Raw genomic sequence first — 26,178 nt, 5'->3', positions numbered from 1 at the left:
GCCAGCCCGTACGCAGCCAAGTGCGGGGCGTGCACTTCCGCCCGGGGAGCGGAACAACTGGCGGACGGCCGCGTCTCTGGAGGGCGTCACCCGGACCGCGTTTCGAGGGCGGCCGGGGGCGGAGCGCAGGAGGCCCCGCCCCCCGTGGGCCCCGCCCCCTCCCGGGCTAGGGCAGTTTTCCAGCCCGCCGCTCCGGAGCTGGTCGGCGGCGGGAGCTCGGGCTGGGCCGGCGTCGGGAACATCCCGCTGCCCCTCACGGCCCGCTCTCTCAGCAGCCGACGGTACTGGTCCGGGAGGCCTCGGCCAGCGAGTCTCGGGACCTCAGAGAAGAGCAGCGACGCGGAGGCGCTCTCCGGGCCCTCGGACCGCGCCCACTCCTCCAGCCTCGGCGAGCTCGGGGCCCCGAGCCGCGTGCCTAGCCGGCGCTCCGGCCCGCACTGCGCATGCCCGGCGCTGCCCGCTGCAGGAGGCGGTGGTCCTGGCTGATCGCGCCGCGCGCGGGTCGGTCTCTACCGATTGTCCTCCTCCTCCTCCGGGAACTCGAGGGCGCGGCGGCGCGGCCGGGCTGAGGGCCGGCGGGGCGGATGCGAGGGCCGCCTCCCCGGGCCGTGGAGCGCTTTCTTGGAGAGCTCAGCACGAGCCCCTCCGGAGCCCCCCGGTACCGTCCGCGGGGCGCCGAGCCTGGGCGCGCGGGTTTGGGCCGTGGGACGGCGAGGCCGCCTAGAGGTGAGTCCCACAGGCCTCGGGTGTGGGACTCCGGACGGGCAAGGGTGCTCAGCGGAGGCCGAGGGGTTGCAGAATGGGGATGCCCCTTTGCCCTGGAGAGCCGGGCATCCCAAAAATAGGGCGCCCAAATGGGCTTCGGGGAGCTGGAGGGAGGGAAGACTTGCAGGAGACATCTGTACTTTGTGTGGCGAATTTAAAGAAGGTACTAGCTGCGTGTTTCCAAGAGCCCTGGGAAGGAAAACACCTTGCCATCTTTTCCGTTGTTGGCCACTCCCTTGGCGCCAAGGCCTTTCATGGGCACTGGCCGATCGCATCCGTTGGGCTCGTCCCCGCCTCCTTCCAGGAAGGATAGCTTGAGATTCCCTTGACTGTTCAGTTCCCCAAACCTCAGGCCCTGAAAGTTCTTTTTGCAGGAGTGTTAGCTCAGTGTTACGTGCAGACCTGCATTCTTCACTGCGCCCATGGTGGTGCAACACACGAGTGTAACCAGTACTTCCACATTCACTCGTGGGGTCCCCTGGTTCACCCAGCAGAAGAGGTATTTCGGGTTTTCCGGTTGACTTGGTGAATACTGGAACCTCCTGCTCCGAAGAAGAAAGTAATAGAACTAGCTTGCCCCACTGCTAGGACTTTGCAGGAGACAATACGACTAAACAAGAGTACTGGAGCAACCTGGTTCTGTCACATGTACTGTTCTTTGGGGCAGGAGGCTCGACCGCATGAAAATAATATCATTTTTAATGAGGTTGAACTGTCATGTACTTAAAAGGACAAGGTAAATCTGTTTGTACTGAATTGAAAACATGTCTAATTCATTCATTGTCGGGGGTGGGGGGAATGTTTCCATTTGTTTAGCTAAAAAACACATCTATTTGAGTATGCATGGAGAACAATCCCAGGGATTCATAAAACTGGCAAAATTAAGTGCCTTAAAGGAGATTGGCAGGAAAGGAACCTTGCTTAAATTCCTATGAAATGAAAGTATATTTGTTTAAGGAAAAATGTTCAATGTGAATTCTGAGATGATCTCTTCTGCCTTTTTTGGTGTGGATCGGTCATTGGGAATGGGTTTGTTTTGGGTAGATTCACTGTTCTAAGTCTAATTTGTTGCCAGTGTACTTTGACCATGTGGCTGGCTTTGCTACTCTTCTCAGTTAGCTTCGGCATTACCAGGCTTGTTCCATTCGCAGCCCTCACCTATTCCACATTTGCTTCTGTGTTTTCACAGTGCCACGGCAGGATTTAGGTGTCCAGTCCTCTATATCATCACACCATCTAATACTCTGTGGACCACGGTTATCTGTTTAAACATCACTCATCCATTTCCAGCTTGAGGTTTCTCAGTTCTTACTTTGTATTGTTTCTAGCAGTGAATTCAAGAATTGTTTCCCCTCTTTTCCAGGAAGGTCCAATGGCGAGGAGTTTGTCTGTTCTCCTGATCCTGACTTTGGCCTTTTCCTTCACACATCCGCTTCATGAACTGGAATCAGCAGTTGCTTTCCCTCAGACCACTGAGAAAAGCCAGCCCAGCTGGGAATCCGGCATTAACATTGACTTGGCACTTACCACCCGACGACATCATCTGCAGCAACTTTTCCACCGTTATGGGGAAAATAATTCCCTGTCTGTGGAAGGATTCAAGAAATTGCTTCAGAATATAGGCATAGACAAGATGAAAAGAATCCACATCCATCATGATCATGAGCATCACTCAGACCGCAGCCGTCACTCCCACCGTAACCGTGCTGCTTCCAGTAAAAATCATCGCAAAGCCCTTTGCCCCGAGCGGGACTCTGAGAGTTCAGGTAAGGAGCCTAAACACAGCCCCGGAAAAGGATCTCACAGGCAGGAGCGGGCCGAGCGGAAGCGGAACATCAAGGAGGGCGTGAGTGAAGTGACCTCCACTGTGTACAACGCTGTCTCGGAAGGAACTCACTTTCTGGAGACAGTTGAAACTCTGAAACCTGGAAAACTCCTCCCCAAAGATGGAAACAGGTCCACTCCACCTAGCATCACACAGAAGAGCCGGGTCAGCCGGCCGGCTGGTAGGAAGGGCAATGAATCTGTGAGTGAGCCCCGAAGAGGCTTTATGTATTCCAGGAACACACAGGAAAATGCGCAGGAGGTAAGACAAATGCTGTTGGTTATGTTCCGCGGCTGCCTATCGGTTCTGTCATTGCCACTGTGCTTCTGGTTATAAGGGGCTTAAAGTGAAGATAAGACAGTGATGTTATTGAAAAGCAGATTTGTCCAGCTTCTCCATCAAGGTGTTCTTGCTACGTCATAAGCGTTCCTTATCTTTGGGTGATAGTTCTTTGGAAAGAGAACTGCTGCCTGCTAAACTTTTTTTATAATATAAATGTAAAATATTTATAGGAAGGTAGCAAGTGAATTTTTTTTTTTTTTTTTTGGTGAAAGACATTAAAGGTGAATATTATTACTCAAAATCAGAAAATGGGGAACTGGAAAATCAGGCATTAGAATCCACATTTTAGGGAAAGGCATGGTCAGAAATCCCGAAAAATGCTGAGAAGAGCATCTCCTTAGCAAAGATCACAATGACTTTCTAGAAGTTGCCATTGGAGTTACCACCACAAACGAGGTCCTGGGCAGGTGGAAAGTCTGGGATGTCACGTTCAACATTTATTAGCTTTTTCTAAAATAGACTTCTATAGTACCCAAAGTTCTCCCTGATTGAAAAATGTCTGGACCACAGTATTAGGTAAAATGCCTTAATCATAACTTCAGTGCTTCAAAGAAGGACATGACTGTACTGATCCTAGCCCATTCCTGCTAATGATCATAGCCCTAGCCACACCAGGGATGAAGTCTGTCCTAAGTAATGCTGGCTGAGAACCTGTGAGGGTATCAGTTAGAATGTGGGAAACAGGTACTGCAGGCAGGCTGTTTAGTTTGCAAGCAGGGGAGAGGGGCTTGAAATTGCATAAGGGAGCTTCTCTTCAAACCAGGGTTGTCATGCAATTAAATTGTTGAACACACATGCCTGCCAGTACAGGTTTGTTTTATTAGCAGCCTTGCCCTCCACAAGGGCAATCCGAATAATTTCATATTCTCTCATTGTAGAACATTTTTTGCCAGGTATGTGGACCATTCTGAACTAGGTTTTTCCAGGTAGGCTCTTTGCTGAAAGAACATGTCCTGGACTTGTTCAGGCCAAGTAGGATAGCGTTAATCCTGAAACAACATATTTCTCAATCTTTAATGAATCCCATTTCAAAATTAAAGCTCATTTCCTTAATCGGTTTATACAATGTGTTAACAGGCTTGTGAATCTCCATTCATCCCCAGGCTTGTTCACAGGAGGCTTTCTCCTTAGGTGAGTAGTGATGTAAGAGCTTTTCCCAAGAAACAGGCAGAAGAGGATGAGATAGTACCATAGTGACATAGTACTTCCAGGGAACTTGCAGCAAGTTCCAAAGTTCTCAAAACAAAAGTCGTTTTCTAGCTTGTGTTAGCTTAAATGAAGGCATAGCTTGAGGTAGGAAAGGATGTTGTCATCCAACTACTCTTGGATTCTCTGGTGGGAATGCCTGGTGTTTGATTTTCACTTCTTTGTTTCCTTAGTGTTTCAATGCATCCAAGCTGCTTACCTCACATGGCATGGGCATCCAGGTTCTGCTGAATGCAACAGAATTCAACTACCTCTGCCCTGCCATCATCAATCAAATCGACGCTAGATCTTGTTTGATTCATACAACGAGCGAAAAGAAGGCTGAAATCCCTCCAAAGACCTATTCCTTACAAATAGGTATAACTGGTTTTCTTTTATGTAAAAATAACTTCAAGTGATAATTCTATGTTTTATTTTTATCTTATATTTGCATCAGCCTGTTCATTTTTTAGCATAGTTTTAAATGTTTTCTTAGTGTTTTCTGCCCTGAATGTGAAGGAAGAAAGCAAGTGTGTGCAACTCCATGTTTAAAATAAAGAATAGAAACTAAAACTTAGATTAGGATTTGTTTGAAGTCATCCCAGAGAGCATTTGAGAATCACTTCAGATGATCTTGGGTTAATCCACTGCTTGGGATGCGTGTATCCCATATCAACATGCTGGTTTGTGTGCTGACCACTCTGCTTCTCATTTCGCTTCCTACTGTTTAACTTGAGAAGCCAGTAGAAGATGGCCTACTTACTTGGGTCCCTTGCCACCCACATAGGAAACCTGCGTGGCATTCCTTACACCTGAGTTCTGTTGGACCCAATTCCAGCTGTTTCAAGCATTTGGGAAGTGTACCAAGATCTCGGTCTACCACCACCCCTCTGTTACTCTACCTTTCAAATAAATTAAAAAAAAAAAACTGAAATTTAACATTTTGGTTTTTTATATTGTCATACTGGGAAGAAGGGCATTATTTGTCTCTGAAGTTAGGAACCTAATTCTAATATGTTCTTACTGATGAGTGACAGCAGGAAAAGCCTTGCCATCGTGTAGGGTCTCACTGCTCAAAAGATGCAATGAGGAAGAAATACTGAGGAAAGCATTGAATTCCTGCTTTCTGTCTCTTGCACGTTCCTCTTTTAACTTCGTCCTCATAATTTAGTTATTAGCAGAGTCTAGAAGTTCGAATTCCAGGTTACTAGAGTTCATCCTTGGTAACTTTTCCTCTCCACCCTGACCTTGAAAGGATTTCCCATAGTTGATCTTCTTACGTTTGGCACCCTGAAGCAACATTCAGACTGTTCATTTGAGTCAACAGCTATTACCGCAGTGCTGCTTGCATTGAACTCATTGCTTTAGCTTCTTTCCAAAAGTCTTTTAACAGTTACCAACTATATGATTTGCTTTTCTGTTGTGTTTGACAGCCTGGGTTGGTGGATTTATAGCCATTTCCATCATCAGCTTCCTGTCTTTGCTGGGAGTTATCTTAGTGCCTCTCATGAACCGCGTGTTTTTCAAATTTCTCCTGAGTTTCCTTGTGGCACTGGCTGTTGGGACATTAAGTGGTGATGCTTTTTTACATCTTCTTCCTCATGTAAGTACACTCAGTTGTCTTGTTATTTATTTTATTCTTCAACATAGAGGTTTTTAAAAAATGTTACTAGATTAGTTTCATTATGCTAGACATTTTATACTAGAATTGTTTATGTCAAAATGTTAGAAATTTGATTTAGGGGACCTGGCGCAAAAGCATAGTGGTTAAGGTCTTCGCCTTGCATGCGCCAGGATCCCATATAGTCGCAGGTTCTATTCCCGGTGGCCCCGCTTCCCATCCAGCTCCCTGTTTGTGGCCTGGGAAAGCAATCGAGGACGGCCTGAAGCCTTGGGACCCTGCACTCGCGTGGGAGACCCAGAAGAGCTCCTGGCTCCTGGCTTCAGATTGGCTCAGTTCCAGCCATTGCGGTCACTTGGAGAATGAATCATCACACAGAAGAACTTCCTCTCTGTCTCTCCTCCTCTCTGTGCATCTGTCTTTCCAATAAAAATAAATAAATCTTTAAAAAAAAATTGATTTAGAAAAGTCAGTTTTAAAATATATTTGATAGCTGAAAGCTACAACTTTGCACTGGATTTTAATATATGTGCATCTATTTTGTTTATATATTTAAGGATATTTACTAAATTAGAGTAACTTAACTATCTGGAAGCCACTTAGTGAAAGTAGACAAATTCTGCTAAAATATTACGCTGTAGGAGACTAGAAGTTGAGTCCTCTACTTATCTCTTAGCCTATTAATGCAATTGCCATAGGAATGAAATATATGAATCATCATATACTCAGAAGTTTTTCAGGTTTTTATGTGTGTATGTATGTAGAGACTCACACTTCGTGGTCCAAGAAACTCTTAAACAACTTAGATAAAGTGAGTTTACTTCATTTAAAATGTTTCATTAAATATTTGAAGTAGGTCAAATCTCATGCTTGTTTCATTAGTGAAAGAAAATAATCTTTCTGGACCCAGTATGATGGCCCAATTGGCTAATTCTCCCCCTGCAAGCACCAGGATCTCATATAGGTGCTGGTTTATGACCCGGCAACTCTACTTCCCATTTCAGCTCCCTGCTTCTGGCCTGGGAAAGCAGTAAAAAGCATCTTTCTTTCTTTCTTTCTTTCTTTCTTTCTTTCTTTCTTTCTTTCTTCCTTTCTTTCTTTCTTTCTTTCTTTTCTTTCTTCCTTTCTTCCTTTCTTCCTTTCTTCCTTTCTTTATTTCTTTCAAATTTTTTTTAAGATTTGTTTTATTTTTATTGGAAAGTCAGATATACAGAGAGGAAGAGAGACAGAGAGGATTAATCCATTGATTCACTCCCCAAGCAGCCATAACAGACGGAGCTGTGCTGATCCGAAGCCAGGAACCAGGAGCCTCTTCTGGGTCTCCCACACAGATGCAGGGTCCCAAGGCTTTGGGCCGTCCTCAGCTGCTTTCCCAAACCGGAAGTCGTATGGGAAACAGGGCTGCTAGGATTAGAAATGGTGTCCATAAGGAATCCCAGCATGTGCAAGGTGAGGACTTTAGCTGCTAGGCTACCATGCCGGACCCTGGAAGAATGTTGCTGTGACAAGCTCTCCAGCCACCAGATGACATATCCAGAATACCTGGTACACAGAGCTGAGTGTGCATGGAATTTCCCCTGAGATCCCCAATCCTCACTTCTGTTAGTGTGCTCCAACTGATGCCCTAGTGTCGGTGCAGTAGCAGTGGTGACTATGACGCTGTACTGGGGGCTACTCAGGGTCTTGGGTACCTTGCTTGGCCTGTCACTACCTGATTTGGGCTTTTTAGTGGAGAATATAAGTGGTAGGTATTATATGCGTGTGAGGTTTGGCAGTTCCCTGTTGCTTTGTATGTATAGATATTCTGCAGGTGAGCGGAGGAATTAAAACTGTCTAGACCAATCTGTAAAGTGCCACAGCATGTTATATACATTAAGCTCCAGATAGCTGCCTGCTGTTCGTTTTTAATGTTCTAAACTCTCAATTCTAGAATTATAATTAAATCAAGGGCTCATTGATCGCCAGATTCTGAGTGATTTCAAATTTTAACCTTACTGTCTTGGCCAGTTTTTCCAATGTGTTATATGAAACTAAGGAATCTTCTGAGTTCCGTGTCTTTTTGCATTTAGTCTCATGCAAGTCACCACCATAGTCATAGCCATGAAGAACCAGCGATGGAAATGAAAAGAGGACCACTCTTCAGTCACCTATCTTCTCAACACATAGAAGAAAGTCCCTATTTTGACTCCACGTGGAAGGGTCTGACAGCTCTAGGAGGCTTGTATTTCATGTTTCTGGTGGAACATGTACTCACGTTGATCAAACAATTTAAAGATAAAAAGAAAAAGGTAATGAAAAGTATACCAAGTACTTACTGTGTATCAGAGATGTGTTCAAAGTAGTACGCTAACTAGACTGTTGAATAGTTTGTCCATTTTAAGAGGATATTAAGCAACCTTGAGGTACTTTTTGGTCCCAGAGTTAACCATGTAAAATAGTTCTGCATCTTGGTAAACCTGGAGCTTTCCATCCTTGGTATTCCCTTGAAACTCAACAAGCAGGTAAGGGATGTTAGGATAAACATCTGTATAAATGACCAAACAGGGTTCGAGCAGGGCCTTGAGGACCAGGAGCATGCTGGGGACATCCTCAGTATGGATTGGTGGCTATGACTGCTTGTTGTGATTGATTGTGATTGTTCACTAAGTAGCTGAATATTCTGTTTCAAAAGGCTTGGGCCTTTCATAGGCATGGCTTTTGTAAATTAGGCAGGAAATAGTAGGAAGCTAAACAGTACACTCTTTAATAAAAATGCTTTCCCATTGCCTGTGGTCAAAAACCATTGGAAGGAAACTTAAAAATGTTATTACAGTTTAACTTCAAAGTGTCTGGGTACTCTGCTCACTGGTGTCGACCAGGATTTTCTTTGATTTGAAATTGCGTGTCCTCCTTTTTTAGCCCTGCATGCCCTCTCCCCACCTTCCTTATTTCTCTGTTTAGGGCCATGCTACAGTTCATCTACAGTTTCAGTTTGATTTCTTTAAAGTTGAAAACTACACACTTATAAGGTCATTCTGTGTGTAGAATCTGGATTTTGGAAATTATAAAGATTCATGCAATGCTTGCCTTGCATAATTTGGTGGTCCTATTTTTAGTCAGCTTACCTCTGAATCATTTAAAAGTGTTCAGTTTACATGTTTGTTGAAGTAGTTTCTCAGCATGGTTTCATAGTTTGAGCAACGTGTAATTAAATTGTGCAATCACAGTAACAAGTATAACTGGCATGAAGAGGTTTGAAACCTCATGTGGTTGATTCCTGCTACTGGCTGAGCTCTCCGTGGGAAGCAGGAGTGCTTGTGGGAGCAGGGCAGTGACCTCCTTATGTGTCGTACGATTTTATGGTCTGTAAGGATCTCTTAACTCCTAAGCTCCTAAGTTTGAACCCTCTGTTCAGTGGACGCAAATTTAGAGGGAAGAAGTAACATAAAACGCACTCTTAGCCTAGAAGCCGTGTTGTGTGCTGTGCTTTTGGCCACTGCTGGCTTTGGGCTGGTTGAAGGATCTAGCCTAATTGTTCTGGTCTTAAGAAGCAGTGATTGAGTTTTAGAGGGCTTGGGGACTGCTGTTTTTTTTTTTCCAGTTTAGTTTTCAAAATGAATAAAAATACCTTTTCTTCAACCTGTGGTTCTCAAGAACAGATTCTCCTCACCTAGCATAAAACAGCTTCCCACTCCCCACACTCTAGCTTATAACTAAGTAATTAATGAGTTGTGAAATCAGTTTGTGTCATGACCAATATTTTTTGAAGCAGCCATAAATTGCATTATCTTATTTTGTATAAATTACTTATGTTACTATGGGTTGCAGTCAGTGAAAGTTGACGATTTCTGCCCTGAAATAATGTCTACTAAAATATAAGCTTTTAAAAGCCAGTACCTTCCTGTGATTTTATTACTCTATCTCCAGTACCTGGAGTACTCTCTGTAACATAACAGATGAGAGATATTCATTGAATATGTAAGACATGGAACATCAAGCAATCATAATTTCTAGATAAAGACTTCCTACAGAAGTTTTGAAAACATAATGTGTTCTCTTCCCTTTTTAAAATACCTTGAATTCTTTTGTCAAGCTCATCCCCATTATAGTATTAGTTACTTTGTAGTTTTTAGTCTCACTGATTCTCTCTCTTAAAAAAAAACCATCACTGCTCATTAGATGGTGGCAGGAGCTCTCCAGGCTTGTGTATAACAGGGCATTTGATTTGGCATTTTCACTGAGGACCCATCCTGTACTACTGGGAGAGTTTGTGTTTCATTAGTTTAAGTCATATGCTGTATAGATCCACCTGAGATCTCTGTTCAAATTGGTGTTCCATTTCATACCTGTTTATCCAGTTAGGCCCTTAGAATCCTCAACTTCAAACCTACTTCTTTAATTACTACCATAGGTTATTGTTCATCCTGGAAATTGGAAAAGTATCTGTGGCATCCTCCTTTTCCCAATACCTGGCCAAATTGTATTTAAAATGTTAGGCTCTCCGATTTTTTCCATTTTTCTTGGTGTCATTCTAGTCGAGGTCATGTTTATCTCCCACTTGAGTGACGGCAGTTGCCTCCTCACTGACTTATTTTGTTTTGTTCCTTTGCCAGTCCAGTTTTCCTGGAGCAAACAGTGATTTGTGTACATGAAAATAAGATGAGGTTGTACCGTCACATAAAGTCTTTCACATTGATTTTAAAGTAAAGTGCACTACTCTTGCTTGGTTTTTGTTATCTCTTCAGCTGCCCCCGCCTGCCCTCTCGCCACCCTTCCTCTGGCTTTTAGGCTGCACGCACCTTGTGCTTTTTTCAGTTGTGGGCAGCACTGACAGCTTCTTGCTTCTGGGCCCTCCCCACGTGCCCTTGTGGAATACCGTTTCCTGCGCCATTTCCCAGCAGACTCCTGCTCATCTCAGGGCACTGCTGAAAATGTCACATTTGTTCAAGGAAGCTGTACTGAAACTCATTTTGGGTCTTGTTTTTATCCCCTCTATTAGCATTGTGCGCTTTCCCTTTGTGAAATGTGTCAAAGTTTTCGAAGACACATATAATCATTTTCTGTGTAAAGCCCTTCTGCCTGTGAAAGGTAGGCAAGCACTGTGACACAGATACTGTTTGGTACTGTACCACCAGAACTTCCCATGGAAGACTGTAGGCCCTCAATACCTACAGAATGAAGGAATTGGTTGAATTATAGATTCTGGAATCATTGCCTAATGAGAAATGAGGCATCAAGAAGTTATAAGACCTCCCCAATTCACCCTATAATTATATATAATTATATGTTAATTAAAATAAAATTTCAAAAAATGCTCTAAATTCATTTATCTTCATAAATATTTAAATACTTTCACTGACACATTAGGCTAGGCATAAGTGGTATTTGTCTATGTGTTTGGTCATACCCTCTAAGAAGCAGTAGATGTCTTACACGTTTGCTACAGCGAGAATAAAACCTTGCGTCCTGTAGTAATTATTTAAGTCAATCAGAATGACCACAAATAATTATTATTTCTCTGATACTTTACCTCATTTGAAATACTCTGGGTAAGCAGATTCCCCATGGGCACTATTGTTTGGTGACCTTTATGCAACATTGATGTTGCCAGGACTCAGATAAGAATAATCTCTCGAGCACAGTATTCAGGATGATTTATTAAAAAAAAAAAAAAAAAAAAAACCTCAAGATAAATTCAAAACTAATAAAGACTTGTTTAAAAAGAAAGAACATGGTAATAGTGTTCCTTTTGAGTGAGATAGAAGGCTTCTGTGCACTGGTTTCCTCCCAGATCCCTGCAGTGGCGCGGAATGAATTGGGGCTGGGAATGCACTCGGGCCTCAAGCAGATGGCAGGAACCTAGTGACTTGAGCCTTTTCTGAAACCTCCTGAGGTGCACATTAACAGAAAGCTGGCTAAAACATGAATGGTTATAGTTTATAAAAAGTATGAAAGGAATAGGATTTCAGTACCTGAAAGAGGCCAAAAAGTTAATAGCCAGATGACAGAATACCTGACGAAAATGCATCTAGCTGGTTCTAAGAGGATGACCTAAGGTAGAACTCAGTGTTCAGGTGCATATGAATTGCCCAGGATTAGTTAAAATCTCCATTCTGATTCCTTACGTCTAGGGTTTGACCTGCCATTATGCATTTCTTTATTAAGATGTTTTTTATTTGGAAGGCAGTGTTACAGAGAGAAAAAGAGAAATGTTATATCTACTGGTTCGTTTCCGAATTGTTGCAAAAGCCAGAGTTGAGCTAATTTGAAACCAGAGGCTCCCCCCCAGATCTGCGACAAAGGTGCAAGGACCCAAGGAGTTAAGCCATCCTCCACTTCTGTTCCAGGTCATAGTAGGGAGCTGGATTAGAGGTGGAACAGCTGGGACTCAAACCAGCACCTATATGGGATATTCATGCCAAGGGCAGAAGCTTGGCATACTGTACCATGGCACCAGCCCCTACCAGTATGAATTTTTTTCACAGACTCCCCCGGGGGATGCTATGCTGCTGTTTTTAGATTATACTGTGTTAAGACCATTCCATCTTGGCGCTGGTTCAAGACCCAGCTGCTTCACTTCCTATCATGCTCCCTGAAAATAGTCCTGGGAAAGCAGCATAAGATGGTGCATATGCTTAGATTCCTGCACCCACCTGGGAGATCCAGAAAAATCTCCTGGGCCCTGGCTTGAGTCTGGCCTGGCCAACCTCCAACCATGTGGCCATCTGGGGAATACAATAGGAAATCAAAGACCTCTCTTCATCACTTCCTTTCAAATGAAAAAAGAAATCTTAAAAAAAAAAATAGACCACATTTAAACAACCATGATTACATTCATGTAACGTAATCTGTAATTTTTTTTTTAATTAATTTATTTTTATTACAAAGTCAGATGTACAGAGGAAGATCCTCCATCCGATGATTCACTCCCCAAGTGAGCGCAATGGCCAGTGCTGTGCCAATCCAGAGCCAGGATCCAGAAACTTTTCCAGGTCTACTACACAGGTGCAGGGTCCCAAAGCTTTGGGCCATCCTCAACTGCTTTCCCAGGCCACAAGCAGGAAGCTGGATGGGAAGTGGAGCTGCCGGGGTTAGAACTGGTGCCCATATGGGATCCCGGTGCATTCAAGGCGAGGACTTTAGCTGCTAGGCCACGCCACTGGGACCAGTAATCTGTAATTTTTTCCTATGGGTTATTTTTCTGTTGGTCCCTGCTGGTCCCTCCCTAGTCAGTATGTTTGCATCTCAGTGACCAGTACCCTCCTGGAAATACTGTCCGCAATCAGTTTCCATGGTTTTAGTTTTCCAGCAAGTTGGTCCTGTCTGTCCACCATAGCCACTCTGCTTCTAAGTGCCTCTTTGGTTTTACAGGGAACTCTTGCCCTTTTTACACTGGGCCATGTTGTAAGGCTAGTGTTTGCCGTACTTCTTCAAGTGCTTAAGCCCATCTTTTCAGTAGAAACATTGAAACAATAAAAACAGGAACCTCTTCTCAACTGGCACAACTTGCACCTGTCAGGACTCATTTGTGATTTATCTACATCTTGGATTACTGAGACTGGTATTATTTTCCTTCTGCACAGTTTTTTTTCTTTTCATTTTTGTATCTGCACAATTATTGTACTCAGGACACACTGATAGATACTATGTAAATAAGTGTAGGCCCTGCCTTGGATGGCTTTTGTTTCTGTAGAGATCCTTTATTCTGTGTCTTTTTCCATATCATTTTTGCTTGCATGCTTATTTAGAGCTGCATACATAAGCAAATCAGTTAGTGTTAAGTGTTGCTTTCCCTTGCCATTTTAGAATCAGAAAAAACCTGAAAGCGACGATGATGTGGAAATTAAGAAGCAGTTATCCAAATACGAATCTCAACTTTCAGCTAATGAAGAGAAAGTAGATCCAGATGATCGTAAGTCCTTGTGTTGGATCTGGGAGCCGGGAGGAAAGCGTTGCTGGGGACTTAGCAGCAACGTGAGCCATCTAAAAGAGATGAAATCATGTCTGTCTGTTTTTTTTTTCAATAATCTGTAACTTTTTAAAAAATAATAATAGATTATCTCCGCATGTATTTTCATTTCTTTTTTGTATTTTCTGAGGAAAATTCACACATAGAAAAAATTGTTAAAAATTCTACAAAGAATTTGCAACTCACCATTGCTCAGATTGCTCAGTTGTACTGAGAGTACAATCTAGGATCAGATATATTTGGTTACCTCTCATTTGGAGTTTTCTAGTCAGTCATGAAGAGCAATACCTCCTCATGGCATTGTGTCCTTTTCAGTGACTCATTGTATGGTGTGTCTCTTGCTGGTAGAGTTTGGCTACTGTTCTTTCTAGCATTTTTCTACAGTTAGTGATAATATTTTCCCTAAACTGAACTGAGTGGTTGGCATTTGTCTTTGGGCAGACTCGGTGAAGATTCAGACTCTTCAGCCTGACCTTCGAGATCCCATGCTGCCCACCGCTGTCCCCTGTTAGTCACTCTGCTCCAGCGTCACTGGCCCTCCTTTCAGCCTCTGAGACCAGGCTGCCCTCATTGCCTCGTCCTTGTTTGTCGCTTCTCTCAGCGACACTCCCCTTCCAAACTACATAGACTCTTCCTACCCGTGTGTTTCTTGCTAAGTGGCAGGCTGACCATAAGAGCACAGCTTCTTGAAGGCAGATACTTCTGTGCTTCCTGCTCCCAGTGCCTGCTGGGCTGCCCAGCACAGCATGGTGCTTAATAATTGGTGACTGAAAGTAGAAAATCAAGTTGTTACTATTTCCTTCTTGTAAGGTTTCCTGTCCACTCTGTTTCTTCTACATATTATTTCTTTTTTTTTTTTTTTTAAGATTTATTCATTTTTATTGGAAAGACAGATTTAAGGAGAGGAGAAACAGAAAGGTCTTCCATCTGCTGGTTCACTCACCAGGTGTCCACAGTAGCCAGAGCTGAGCCTATCCAAAACTAGGAGGAAGGAGCTTCTTGCACTCACATGGGTGCAGGATTCCCAAGGTCTTGGGCCATCTTCTACTGCCACAAGCAGGCCACAAGCAGGAGGCTGGGTGGGAAGTGGAGCATCTGGGACATGAACTGTTACCCATATGGGATCCCGGCAAATGCAAGGCATGGATTTAGTCACTGAGCCATTGCACTGGGCCCCCAGCATACTGTTTTTCTCTTAAGAGTAAATAAAGCATTTTTACTCATGTTTGTGTATCTTTCCTCTTTGGCTTTTTTTTTTCTTTTTTTGAGATTTATTTTATTTTTATTGTAAAGTCAGATATACAGAAACAAGGAGAGACAGGAAGGAAGATCTTCCGTCCGATGATTCACTCTCCAAGTGACCACAACAGCTGGTGCTGTGATGGTCAAAAGGCAGGAGCCAGGAATTTCCTCCTGGTCTCCCACTGAGGTGCAGGGTCCCAAGGCTTTGGACCGTCCTCAATTATTTTCCCAGGTCACAAGCACGGAGCTGGAAGGGAGGTGGAGCTGCCAGAATTAGAACCAGCACCCATATGGGATCCCAGCACGTTCAATGTGAAGTCTTTAGCTGCTAGGCTACTCCGCTGGGCCCAAAATTTAGTTATTTTTATTGGAAAGTCAGATATACAGAGAGAAGGAAACAGGGAGGAAGATCTATTCACTGACTCAGTCTCCCAAATGGCCACTATGGCTGAAGCTGAGCTGATCAGAAGCAAGGAGCTCGGAGCCTCTTCCAGGTCTCCCTCGCCGTTGCAGGATCCCAAGGCTTTGGGCCATTTTCAATTGATTTCCCAGGCCACAAACAGGGAGCTTGATGGTACACGGGGCCACCAGCATTGGAACCAGTGCCCAGATGGGATCCCAGTGCATGCAAGATGAGGGCTCTAACTGCTAGACTACTGTGCCAGGCCCTCTTTGACTTTTTAAATGAATTCTGGTGAAATGTTTAATCATGGGAGAAAATTACTGCTTTAGAACTGAATTACAGGATCACAGATACTCCCGAAAAATGTATGTGGAACCAAAGAATAACAGCCTTTCGGTGGTAGTTAACTTTTCCTTGCACAAATAGATAATAAATGCTTTTTCATAATGGTAGCATAATTCAGATTCGTGTGTTTTTTTTAGATTTTTTCTTCCAAAAAAGTTGTGTAGCAGAATTCTGTATTTTTTTACTCCTGCTTTTAGCATTTCTCTAAAATAAACATTGTAAATAACATTTTGGAAAAAAAAATTAATAACCAAATTTTTCCTAAAACAAGTATGTGCTTATTTTATGGTAAGAAAAATAATCCTTCAGAGTATTAGGGTGGGGGCAGTTTTGTGTTAGAGCAGGCAGAACTGCCTCCTGTGGTGCCTTCATTCCCTTCGTCCCTGATCATGTCCTGACTGTTTCACTTCTCACCCAGATCTTTGCTAGTGGCCTAGGGCATCAGTGAAAGTAACCCCAGGACCTGGGCGCTTGCAACCAGCATGGAAAATCCAGATGGCGTTCCAGAATCCTGGCTTGTCCTATGGCAGCCCTAGGTGTGTGGCCATTTAGGAATGAACTCAAATGGAAGCAAACTCTCTCTCTCTCTTCCTCTTTCTGTCTCCCTTTCTCTCTCTAATTCTGTTTTCAAGTAAATCTTTTAAAATTTTTTTTTAGTAAGTATGGAAACTCAGAAAAATTAAGTGAGAAGCTGGGGAGTGGTTATTGAAAGTGAATGTTTAAAATCCATCCGTATACAAGAGACAGTTCAGTTTTTTTAAATTTGTCAATATCTTAATGTTTTCCATTAGTTATACTCTAATGAAAGCTAAAAGTATGGTAATTGCTCGCAGATGCTGGGATGGGACAGAGTTGCAGCAAGGAGTGAAGAAAGATTGACTGGTGGGCACTAAGTTTTGGCTAAGCAGGAATAAGCTCTACTGTTCTGTTGCCCAGTAAGGTGCAATATACTGTATTTTTTCCCTTTAAAAGGAGAATAACTATACGATTGTATATTTTCATCATAAAGAAATGTTACATGTTTTAGGAAACAGATATGCTTGTCCTGACTGACATTATACATGTATTGAAGCATGAAGTGGTATCCCTATTCAACTTTTGTGTCTAAAATTGAACAATACTCTGATGTTTAGTTCTACAGTTGTGAGTTACCATGCTCTGAGATCTATTGTTAACTTGGTCAATGAAAATGTTCATCATGTGTCCAGGTGTATTAGCAAGTATTCTGCCTTTGTCGCAATGTCCTGTATGTTTATTCCTAGGACCTGAAGGTTATTTACAAGCAGACACACAAGAGCCCTCCCACTTTGATTCTCAACAGCCGGCCATCTTGGAAGAAGAGGAGGTCATGATAGCTCATGCCCACCCACAGGAAGTCTACAATGAATATGTGCCCCGAGGGTGCAAGAATAAATGCCACTCCCATTTCCATGATACGCTCGGCCAGTCCGATGATCTCATTCACCACCATCATGACTACCATCATATTCTCCATCACCACCACCACCAGAACCACCACCCCCACAGTCACAGTCAGCGCTACTCGCGGGAGGAGCTGAAAGACGCAGGCATTGCCACATTGGCCTGGATGGTGATAATGGGTGATGGTCTACACAACTTCAGCGATGGCCTGGCCATTGGTATGTGTCTGCATAGTTCTCACTGACCGATTGGCTAAAAATGTCACACTAAACACCTAGTCAAATCTGAAAATAGCTTAGTTTAGGTAAGAATCTCTGCAACTTTCTGATTATCAAAGTGTTGCCTGCATATTTAAATACTAAAGTATTCAAAAAGTTTAGACACAAGTAAATGCTTTGGAAATGTGCTTAGCCATGATCTAAACTGTTAATGCCGAACATTCTTAATTTGACATCTTAAGATCAGGATTTAGTTAATGTGGAATATGGGTGAATTTTTCCTTCGTATAAAAGTTCCTTTACTAAGGTAAAATTATCTTTTCCATCATATTTTGTGTATGCTAAAGAAATCTTAATATATCTGGTAAATCCAGTAAAAATTTTTTTATTTAGTTAATGATTATTCCTTGATTATGAGGCTGTGGCCTACTTTAAAATTTTAGTGATTTAGGGCAGCAAGATCCATGGAAATAATTTAACTGATGTAGCTGAGGCCTGGAAAAGTGAAGCTGCTTCCTCAAGGGCACATGCTGTGTACAGGCAGGCTAAGACAAGCTCCAGCCTTGATTTCTTGGCCACCTACTGTTCTGCCCTCCTGTTTGGGCTTAGATGCAGCCAAGGCAGACAAAGGAGTGTCCAAGTGCAGAGTCATGGTTTATCATTGTTTATGTGCTGTATTCTCTTTGTAAAGAGGAAGGAGCTGTCTGTCGTACAGCGGATGTAGCAACCTAGTCTATTTCTAAGTGAAGTAGAAGCAAGTGAAGCCTTTACACTCATGACAGCAGTTTTCTTCTAAACTTTTTCTGTTTATTTTCTATTCTTGTGTTTTACACAGTGGTGATTACTTCTAAGTTTATGTAAGATCACCCATTCATTCTCACGTATAACTGGACCTTCCCTTCTCTGCCATATTTGATTGTGCTCTTTGGGGAAATTTAGACGTGTTAGGATGTAGTATAAATTTTTGTAAAAGGAGATGATAGGGCCCGGCGCGGTGGCGCAAGTGGTTAAAGGTCCTCACCTTGCCGCCCGGGATCCCATATGGGCGCCGGTTCTAATCCCGGCAGCCCCGCTTCCCTTCCAGCTCCCTGCCTGTGGCCTGGGAAAGCAGCAGAGGACGGCCCAAAGCTTTGGGAACCTGCACCCGCGTGGGAGACCCGGAAGAGGCTCCTGGCTTCGGATCGGCATAGTATCGGCCCGTTGCGCTCACTTGGGGAGTGAATCATCGGACGGAAGATCTTCCTCTCTGTCTCTCCTCTCTGTATATCTGCCTTTCCAATGAAAAAATAATAAAAATAAATCTTTAAAAAAAAAAAAAAAGGAGATGATACACAGTTCAATGGGAAAAGTTTTATTTTTTTTACAACCAAAATATAACTTGCTTCTGTTACTTCCTTTTTTATGCTAATAGAATTTAAAACACAAAAAACAAGGTAGTCATATTTCTTCTAAATATTTTTTGCACAGGTGCTGCTTTTACTGAAGGTTTATCAAGTGGTTTAAGTACTTCTGTTGCTGTATTTTGTCATGAGTTGCCTCATGAATTAGGTAAGACAACTATATAGACTGTCTTCATGTCACTAAATTTTGCTAGTGAGTGTTCCAACAAGCTTTTTCTTAACTTCCATGCCTTCTCAGAAGTCTGCTGACTTCCTGGTATTGTTTCCCAGCAAAATTCTTTTTTTTCCCTCTCTCTTAATGCTAAAGACAAATTTTATTTATTTGTTTGTTTGCTTTGATTATTTAAAGAGAACAATATCTCCTGTCTGCCAGTTCACACCCCTAGATGGCCATGCCAGCTGGGACTGAGCCAGGCCAAATCTTGGAAGGAGGAACTCAGTCTAGATTGCCACTGTGGGTGACCACACTCAACTACTTGAGCCATCATTTGCGATTTCCCAGGGTATATATTAATAGGAAGCTGGAAATTGCAAGTGAATCTAGAATTCAAATCTAGGACTGTAAATTGGGATGCAGATGTTGCAAGGTCAAATCCACCTAACACTAAGTCAAATGCTTACTGCTCCAGCTAGAATTTTGATCCTCCCAAGTTGCCTGTACATGATGTTGGCAAAGATGTACCCGACTCCCCCCGCCCCTGTCCCTTCCCCTTCTGACTATCTTCCTATGGAGGCTTACAAATGACCTCACGGATCATGTTCACTGTGAACAGACAACAAAAGAATCATCTTCTCCTTGAACAGAAAGTGGGATACAGAATTGCCTGGTAGCTGGAGAAAAGGGACGTTTGATGAGTTACATGTTGAATATTGCTCTTCCATAGTTGACTTGGATTCAAGTTCATGTCCTTGTTTTCCTTCCCATAGACTATTTATCCACACACATGCCCTGCCTGACATCATTTCACTTGTTTCCTGCTGGTGCCAGGCACCCAGTAAGCCTTTCCTGGGCCACCCTTGTGATGCAGTGGGTTAAGCCCACTTGTTCAGATAATTGCTCAGTACTCCCAACCCAGCTTCCTAATATTGTGTCTGGGAGGCTAAAGCTGATGGCTCAAGTATTTGGGTCTCTGACACCTACATGGGAGACCTCAAGGGAGTTCATGACTCCTAGCTTCCACCTAGAAGTGAACCAGAGGATAGAAGATAATTTTCTTTCTCTCTGTCATCTCTCCTTCCCTGATTTACTATTTATTTCCTTCCAGATAAATAATATTTCAAAGAAGGTGGCCTAAGAGGCCAGCACAGTGGTTTAACAGGTTGATCCTCTACCTGTGAGCACCAGGATCCCATATAGGTGCTGGTTCATGTTCTGGCTGCTCCGCTTCCCACCCAGCTCCCTGTTTATGGCCTGGGAAAGCAGCTTAGGATGGCCCAAGTCCTTGGGACACTGTACCCGTATGGGAGACTTGAAGGAAGATCCTGGCCCCTGGCCCCTGGCCTCTGGCCCCTGGTTTCAGATCAGCTCAGCTCTGGCTCTTGCAGCCATTTGAGGAGTGAATCAGCAGATGGAAGATCTTTCTGTCTCTCTTTCTAACTTCCCAATAAAAGGAAATCTATTTTTAAAAAAGTGCCTCCCACCTGCCTGCTCACTGATTGACATCGTCAGCATCTTCTACTGTGTTCCACATTCTAGATCTTTCGTGTCCTGCATTTCCATCTTGGTGTATCAGTCATAACGCATACCCCAGTCATCCGTTCTTTTTTATTTTAACTTTTGCTTTATTTTTAATGTTGTTTATATAGTTGACAAGGATACACGCCCATGAGGAGCACCAATTAGAGTCGGGAGGGTCGAGGTTTAGGTATAATGAGTGTGGGACAAATGCTTCCAATTTTCCCACTTCTTCCCATTTCTCCTGTATCTGGAGGAGGGGAGGAGTCGTTTGTTCTTAATTACGGATTGCCTTTGTCATTTGCTGAGCATTTCTTGTGTGATTTTTGTGCTCCCCTTTCCTTGTTGCCAGTTGTAAGCTCCTTGAAGACAGTACCAGAGCACAATTGTAGATTTGTACTATTTATCATTGATTGACAAAATGTAAGCCTTAAGAAAATTTCTCAAAAAAAGATAGCTTTAAATCTGATAAGGTGATTTACACTGCTTTTGTCCTGAGTAACTGTTTGGCTGTTTTTTCCTTGAAAGAAATTGGGGATTTTACTTAACTCCAGAAAGCCTTTGGATCTGTCTTTAAAAGGATGTCATAATTTCTTTAACCTTGCTTTTTTGTTGTTGTTGTTGTTAAAGGGGACTTTGCTGTTCTCCTAAAGGCTGGCATGACTGTTAAACAAGCTGTACTCTACAATGCTCTATCAGCCATGCTGGCATATCTTGGGATGGCAACTGGAATTTTCATTGGCCATTATGCTGAAAATGTTTCTATGTGGATATTTGCACTTACTGCTGGCTTATTTATGTATGTCGCTCTCGTCGATATGGTAAGTTTTTAAGAGGCCAACTTACATTATTGACTAACAGTATAGGATGTGTTCAGTAAAATTTCATTATGAAAAAATGTTGTGGATTAAATGCAGTATGCTAAAAAGCAATTCTGTATTCAGAATATATAGTGAGAGTAGACTCTCAGTAATAAGGCCTTGAGTTGTCTGAAGGCTTTTGGGACACCTTGCACAAACAACATGTTGTCAGTATGGTCTGTATACTTCAGAAGGCCTTACTAACTAATGAAGGAGTCATATCCTTTTTTCACTAAAGTCCACATATCAATCGCAGCCAATCTTAGTGATATATTGTAAATAATACAAAAATTCCTATCTTTGAACTATAGCTGGGCCATGTCTTCAGTTCAGATAATATAGGCACTACCTGAAAGAGAGATGTCAGTGTAGCTTTCCATGTCATAGTGGAGCAAACAGGACCAATAACAATTTTTGCTTAGTTAGAACACCATGCATAATCATTCATTAAACCACTAGGAGATGCTGTGTGACTTTAGACATTATCAGCTAGTCAGTCGGTGTACCACAATCTGTGCATATTTGTGTGTCCAGGAATTGACCCATACAATACCCAGCAACCAATAAAGCTAGTCTAGTAAACTGTCCTGCAGATTGTTCTGAAAACTTGAATGTTGCTCTCCTGTTTCTTTTTTAAGGTCCCTGAGATGCTACACAATGATGCTAGTGACCATGGATGCAGCCGTTGGGGATATTTCTTTCTACAGAATGCTGGGATACTCTTGGGCTTTGGGATTATGTTACTTATTTCTATATTTGAACATAAAATTGTGTTTCGTATTAATTTCTAATTAGGGCATAAATGCAAAACTAGCTTAAAAAACATTGCTGTCTATAGTTTGAGTAGGTCATGGAGAGAAATTTGTTACACTGTGATATAGAGCAGTTGAAGTTAATGGATTTTGTGACTTTTGTATTGAGTATTGCTGTTTGTTATACTTATAAGTCTGTTATGTTGGTAGCATAAAGGTACGTTTTAATATTTAAATTATTCTATTTTGGAAATATAAGCTATATGTGCAATTCACCAATATTATCAGTTTATTATACAAACAAGATTTGGCATGAATTATTGTGTATATTTCAGGGAAAATTTCTCAATAGCTTTTCTGAAACTAATTTAATATAATAATTCCCATATTGGATTTTGGACATCTGACAAAATGCTGGTGCCGAAGTTTCAGAATTGTGCATAAACACCAAGATACAGATAAAGCTCCTACTGAATTTCAGCTACAAGAAAAAAAATCTGATTGAGGAGGTGTAAATTACTTATAAAAACATCGCAAACTTGGCTGTCATGTAGAAGAGCATAGATTAAGTGAGAAAAAAAGGCAAATCATAATAGAATATATTCATAGCCACTTGTGAAAAAGTATTAATGTCCCTGTAGTAACACAATGAGCACTTATACAGTAACTTCATTGTACATTTGACTTTGTGTAAGCATAGAAAACTTACTTTTTATTAACAAATCTAAGTATGTTTAATTAATTCAGTTTACCACTTGGTCCAGAAATTGGAGTTTTGAAATATTTGTGTAGAGATATACCAGATGAATATAATGAGTACATTTTTAGAATTCCAGAAGACTTAGTAATCACTAAGTTGGATATTGCCAAATGTTATATGATTGTGTATACTGCTAATCAGGTCTACAAAATATCAGAATATTGAGACTTGGATTTGATTTGGGGTAAAACCATATTGAGTAAAATCTGACTTCTTTCGTATCTCAGTGTTGTCATTGTGAGCAATTGTCATTTTATATATAGCACTATAGACATACTAGGGCTGTCTGGCATTCTCTAGATGTTTCTTTTCTACAGAATAAATTCCTTATGTCAGCTCAATTTCAGACATCTGGTTTTCTTTTTTCTTTTAGCCATCTTAACCACTTTCTGAGTGTGCAGTTCAGTAGTTTTGAGTATGTTAACAGATGATTCCAGATGGTTCTCATCTTGCAAAACTGAAGCATTATTCCTCCTTTGCTGCTGGTAGCCACTCTATTTTCTCTCTCTATGAAATTGTATTAATTGAATATTTAAATTATAATTCAAATTGTAGATTACTACTTAATTCATTTATACTATTGTATTCAATTTTTATTTTTGCCACTAAGGGCACTTTCAAAAATTAGATCAGTGACTAGTTTGCAGCTGTCCCTTGTTTTCTTTTCTTGACAGCTAAGGTCTAAAGCTGCAGAGAGAGCATTATCATCCTGCCTTCCAGAGAGAATCAGGAATAAGTGTACAATATGCCACCCCCCACCTCGGACCCACCGAGAGACCACAGGACCAGCATTTATGTTCTCAAAAAGCAAGAGAAGGGCTGTGGATCATAGATCTTTTGGTTGGGGATGCCTGAATGGATGAGATGAGCGCTGCCCTTTGGCTGAATCAGTATTCAGTGTCAGAAGTCCACAGACTTGCCCCAGTGCCACTGCCACATCAGTACAAAGTAAGGAAATTTTTGAAAGAGCTGGGAATGTCCCACTAAGAGTTGGGAGACTTGAACATTCTCCTTTCTCAGAGATTCTGAAGGCTGAAGGTGTGCCAGACCAGAATGAAAAGAAGACATAAGCCCACCTCCAGTTTAAACCTGTCAGTGGGTTTGAGTGGTCATCTCTCCTGGCTCCATGGAGAATGAAGGGGAAAAGAGAATGCAGCAATTTATCAAATATGGGGTGTATTAGTACACATTTTGTTAATGTAAAAACCTGAGAAGAGTTACATGGGAGGGAAAGGGTTCATTTGAGCTTGGAGTTTGGAGATCGCAGTTCAGGATGGAGCAGCCTTGGAATGCATCCTCTCCGGAGGCTGATCATGATGGATGCTGAGGAACACGGGGTGATCCCGGAAGCCCAGAGAACAGCTAGGCAGAGCCTCAGTGACTAACCCCCTCAGGAGGTCACCCCTCGTGACCCAAACACCCCACACTGGTCGCAACTGCTAGCCACCACAGCTGTGTGGAGTCCCCATCTTTAACATGTTTAAACCTGCTTCCCCAGCTATAGGCAACTGCATAGGCTTCTTTGTTACACTACTGGTGAAAAGCAGCCAAGGCTGGCATTCTGGGGCTGGTTAATGTCAAATTTGTGTTACTATACCAGTATGCAAACACATTCCATTGCTTTTTTGTTTGTTTAAGATTTGAAGGGAAAGCGGTGAGTGCCCTGACCGCAGACAGGAGGGCTGCAAATTACCCAGGGAAGGGAATCTGGGAATATATTGGAGTGGGAGCAGCTGAGGGCCTGTTTGACAAGGGAATAATGACTTCTGGGATCTTCCACAGACTAGGCCACTAAACTCACAGGTAGGCAAGGGAGCTGAAATATTACTTTAGAGGGGGGCAACTGGAAAGCATGTCTGGTTCAGGCCAAGTGACTTGGCCCCAGTTTATCAGTGTGCCAGTGGGCAGCAGACAATGCTGTTTAGCCCAGTGCTATGGAAGCTGAGCTAACCCACTGTACCTATCTGTGAGTGTCAGAGCAGTGGATAGGCCACATCAGGCTGGGTCACAGCATCCACCAGAACATGAAAGAACTGCATCTGGAGATAAATTCTATAGAGGACTTGTGGGCCTGCTAGGGGCTATTGTGGGTCACTCCGACTTGGCTATGGCTCCCACTGGTTAGCTTGAGGGCTGAGTATATGGCGGGCAGGGTTAGGATGGGCTACAACACCCACTGGTTTGTGTAAAGACAGGGCTGGAGACAGAACTGACCCAGTAATTCCATGTGCATAAGCCAATTGGGGCGATGGACTGTGTCGGACACCATATTGTCAAGCACAAGAATCGGGTCTGGAATCACCTCAGATGAAGTTTCTATGGGGATCCACCCTACTGAATCATTGGACTCAGAACCCAAATCATGGAGAAAATTGCAGGTTCCATGGTCTGACCATAGAGTGCATGTGTCAAAGCTGGGTCTCCTCAGTGGTTCAAATGGAGCAGTGGACAGCATATCCAGGTGCACACGGAGGATATGGCAGTACATTGAAGTCTGCAAAGAACACCTAGTACCACAACAGAGGACGGAGGACAGAACAAATTGATAACTACCCCAAGTGTTGGCAGTGAATATCTGGGCAAACGGAGACTCTAAGGTGGACTATGTCAGCCAGTGGATTCTGGAGAGATTTCATTATGCTTGGAGTGGCAAAATCAGCAGTAATTCAGAATTTTTGAGCTATCAAAACCTCTTGAGCAGGACCCTTTAGAGCTTGCACCACAGTGAGGACCCTGGAATGGTACTGGGTGGCTAGCCTCCGTCCCAAGGAATAAGGTTGGGTACGACTTCTCCCGTTATTTCCTCTCTTCCCCAAGACACAGGAAGGGGAAAAAGAGAGAAAAAGAATGTGGAAATAATTGTCTCACTTTCCTGTAACCCTTTTACCCTTTGCACCTAATAAACTATGTAAAAGTCATCAAGAACTTTGAAAAATATATGTATATTTTTAAAAAATCATGTCAGGCTAGACTGTAGTTCTCCCTGGCAAGCACAAGATCCGGGGCTGGAAGCCAGGCTGGTAGGGAACTGTGGGCACACCTCTGCTGTGCTGCAGCTCCTGCTGGTGAGCTCAGAGCCAGGGCTGGTGGCAGACCAGGCTGGATCAGGTGGCAGCACCCATTGGCATGTGTGTGGGCTGGATCTGGTGGCAGGTCTGGCTTGGCTGAGCGACACCACTCGTGGGTGTGCACAAGAGCCAAATGGGATGCAGGATGAGTACAAATGAACTGGAATAATTATAATACAAACATAACCAACTATTTTATTTTCCTTTCGACTGACACAGTAGCCTAGAGGCTAAAGCCTTTACCTTGCATGCACCGGGATCCCACATCATCGCTGGTTGGTATTCCAGCTGCCCCACTTCCCAAACAGCTCCCTGCTTGTGGCCTGCTAAAGAGTCGAGGATGGCCC

General features: G+C 42.8%; 1 protein-coding gene across 1 annotated transcript; it reads left to right on the top strand.

The window, feature by feature from the left end:
* Nucleotides 1–200: 200 nt before the first annotated feature.
* SLC39A6 (solute carrier family 39 member 6) lies at nucleotides 201–22,980 on the top strand. Its single transcript, XM_040984901.1, has 10 exons — nucleotides 201–726; nucleotides 2,129–2,851; nucleotides 4,312–4,495; nucleotides 5,551–5,720; nucleotides 7,808–8,026; nucleotides 13,524–13,629; nucleotides 16,939–17,316; nucleotides 18,784–18,864; nucleotides 21,022–21,212; nucleotides 21,890–22,980. The coding sequence occupies exons 2-10, from the start codon at nucleotides 2,138–2,140 to the stop codon at nucleotides 22,040–22,042; spliced, it is 2,196 nt and encodes a 731-aa protein (XP_040840835.1). The 5' UTR covers nucleotides 201–726; nucleotides 2,129–2,137; the 3' UTR covers nucleotides 22,043–22,980.
* The last annotated feature ends 3,198 nt before the right edge of the window (nucleotides 22,981–26,178 follow it).

Source organism: Ochotona curzoniae, unplaced genomic scaffold, assembly GCF_017591425.1.
Source record: "Ochotona curzoniae isolate NIBS_2020 unplaced genomic scaffold, NIBS_Ocur_1.0 contig_43, whole genome shotgun sequence".
Taxonomy (NCBI): Eukaryota; Metazoa; Chordata; class Mammalia; order Lagomorpha; family Ochotonidae; genus Ochotona; species Ochotona curzoniae.
Note: the sequence above shows the minus strand (reverse complement) of the source record. Positions and strands in the feature narration are given on the sequence as shown.

Bases quoted from the DNA above. Each gene is read 5' to 3' on its own strand.
- SLC39A6 (XM_040984901.1), top strand. From the start codon at position 2,138: ATGGCGAGGAGTTTGTCTGTTCTCCTGATCCTGACTTTGGCCTTTTCC. The intron at 13,630-16,938 runs GTAAGTCCTTGT...GTTTATTCCTAG, and splicing joins GAAAGTAGATCCAGATGATC to GACCTGAAGGTTATTTACAA. The intron at 21,213-21,889 runs GTAAGTTTTTAA...TTCTTTTTTAAG, and splicing joins ATGTCGCTCTCGTCGATATG to GTCCCTGAGATGCTACACAA.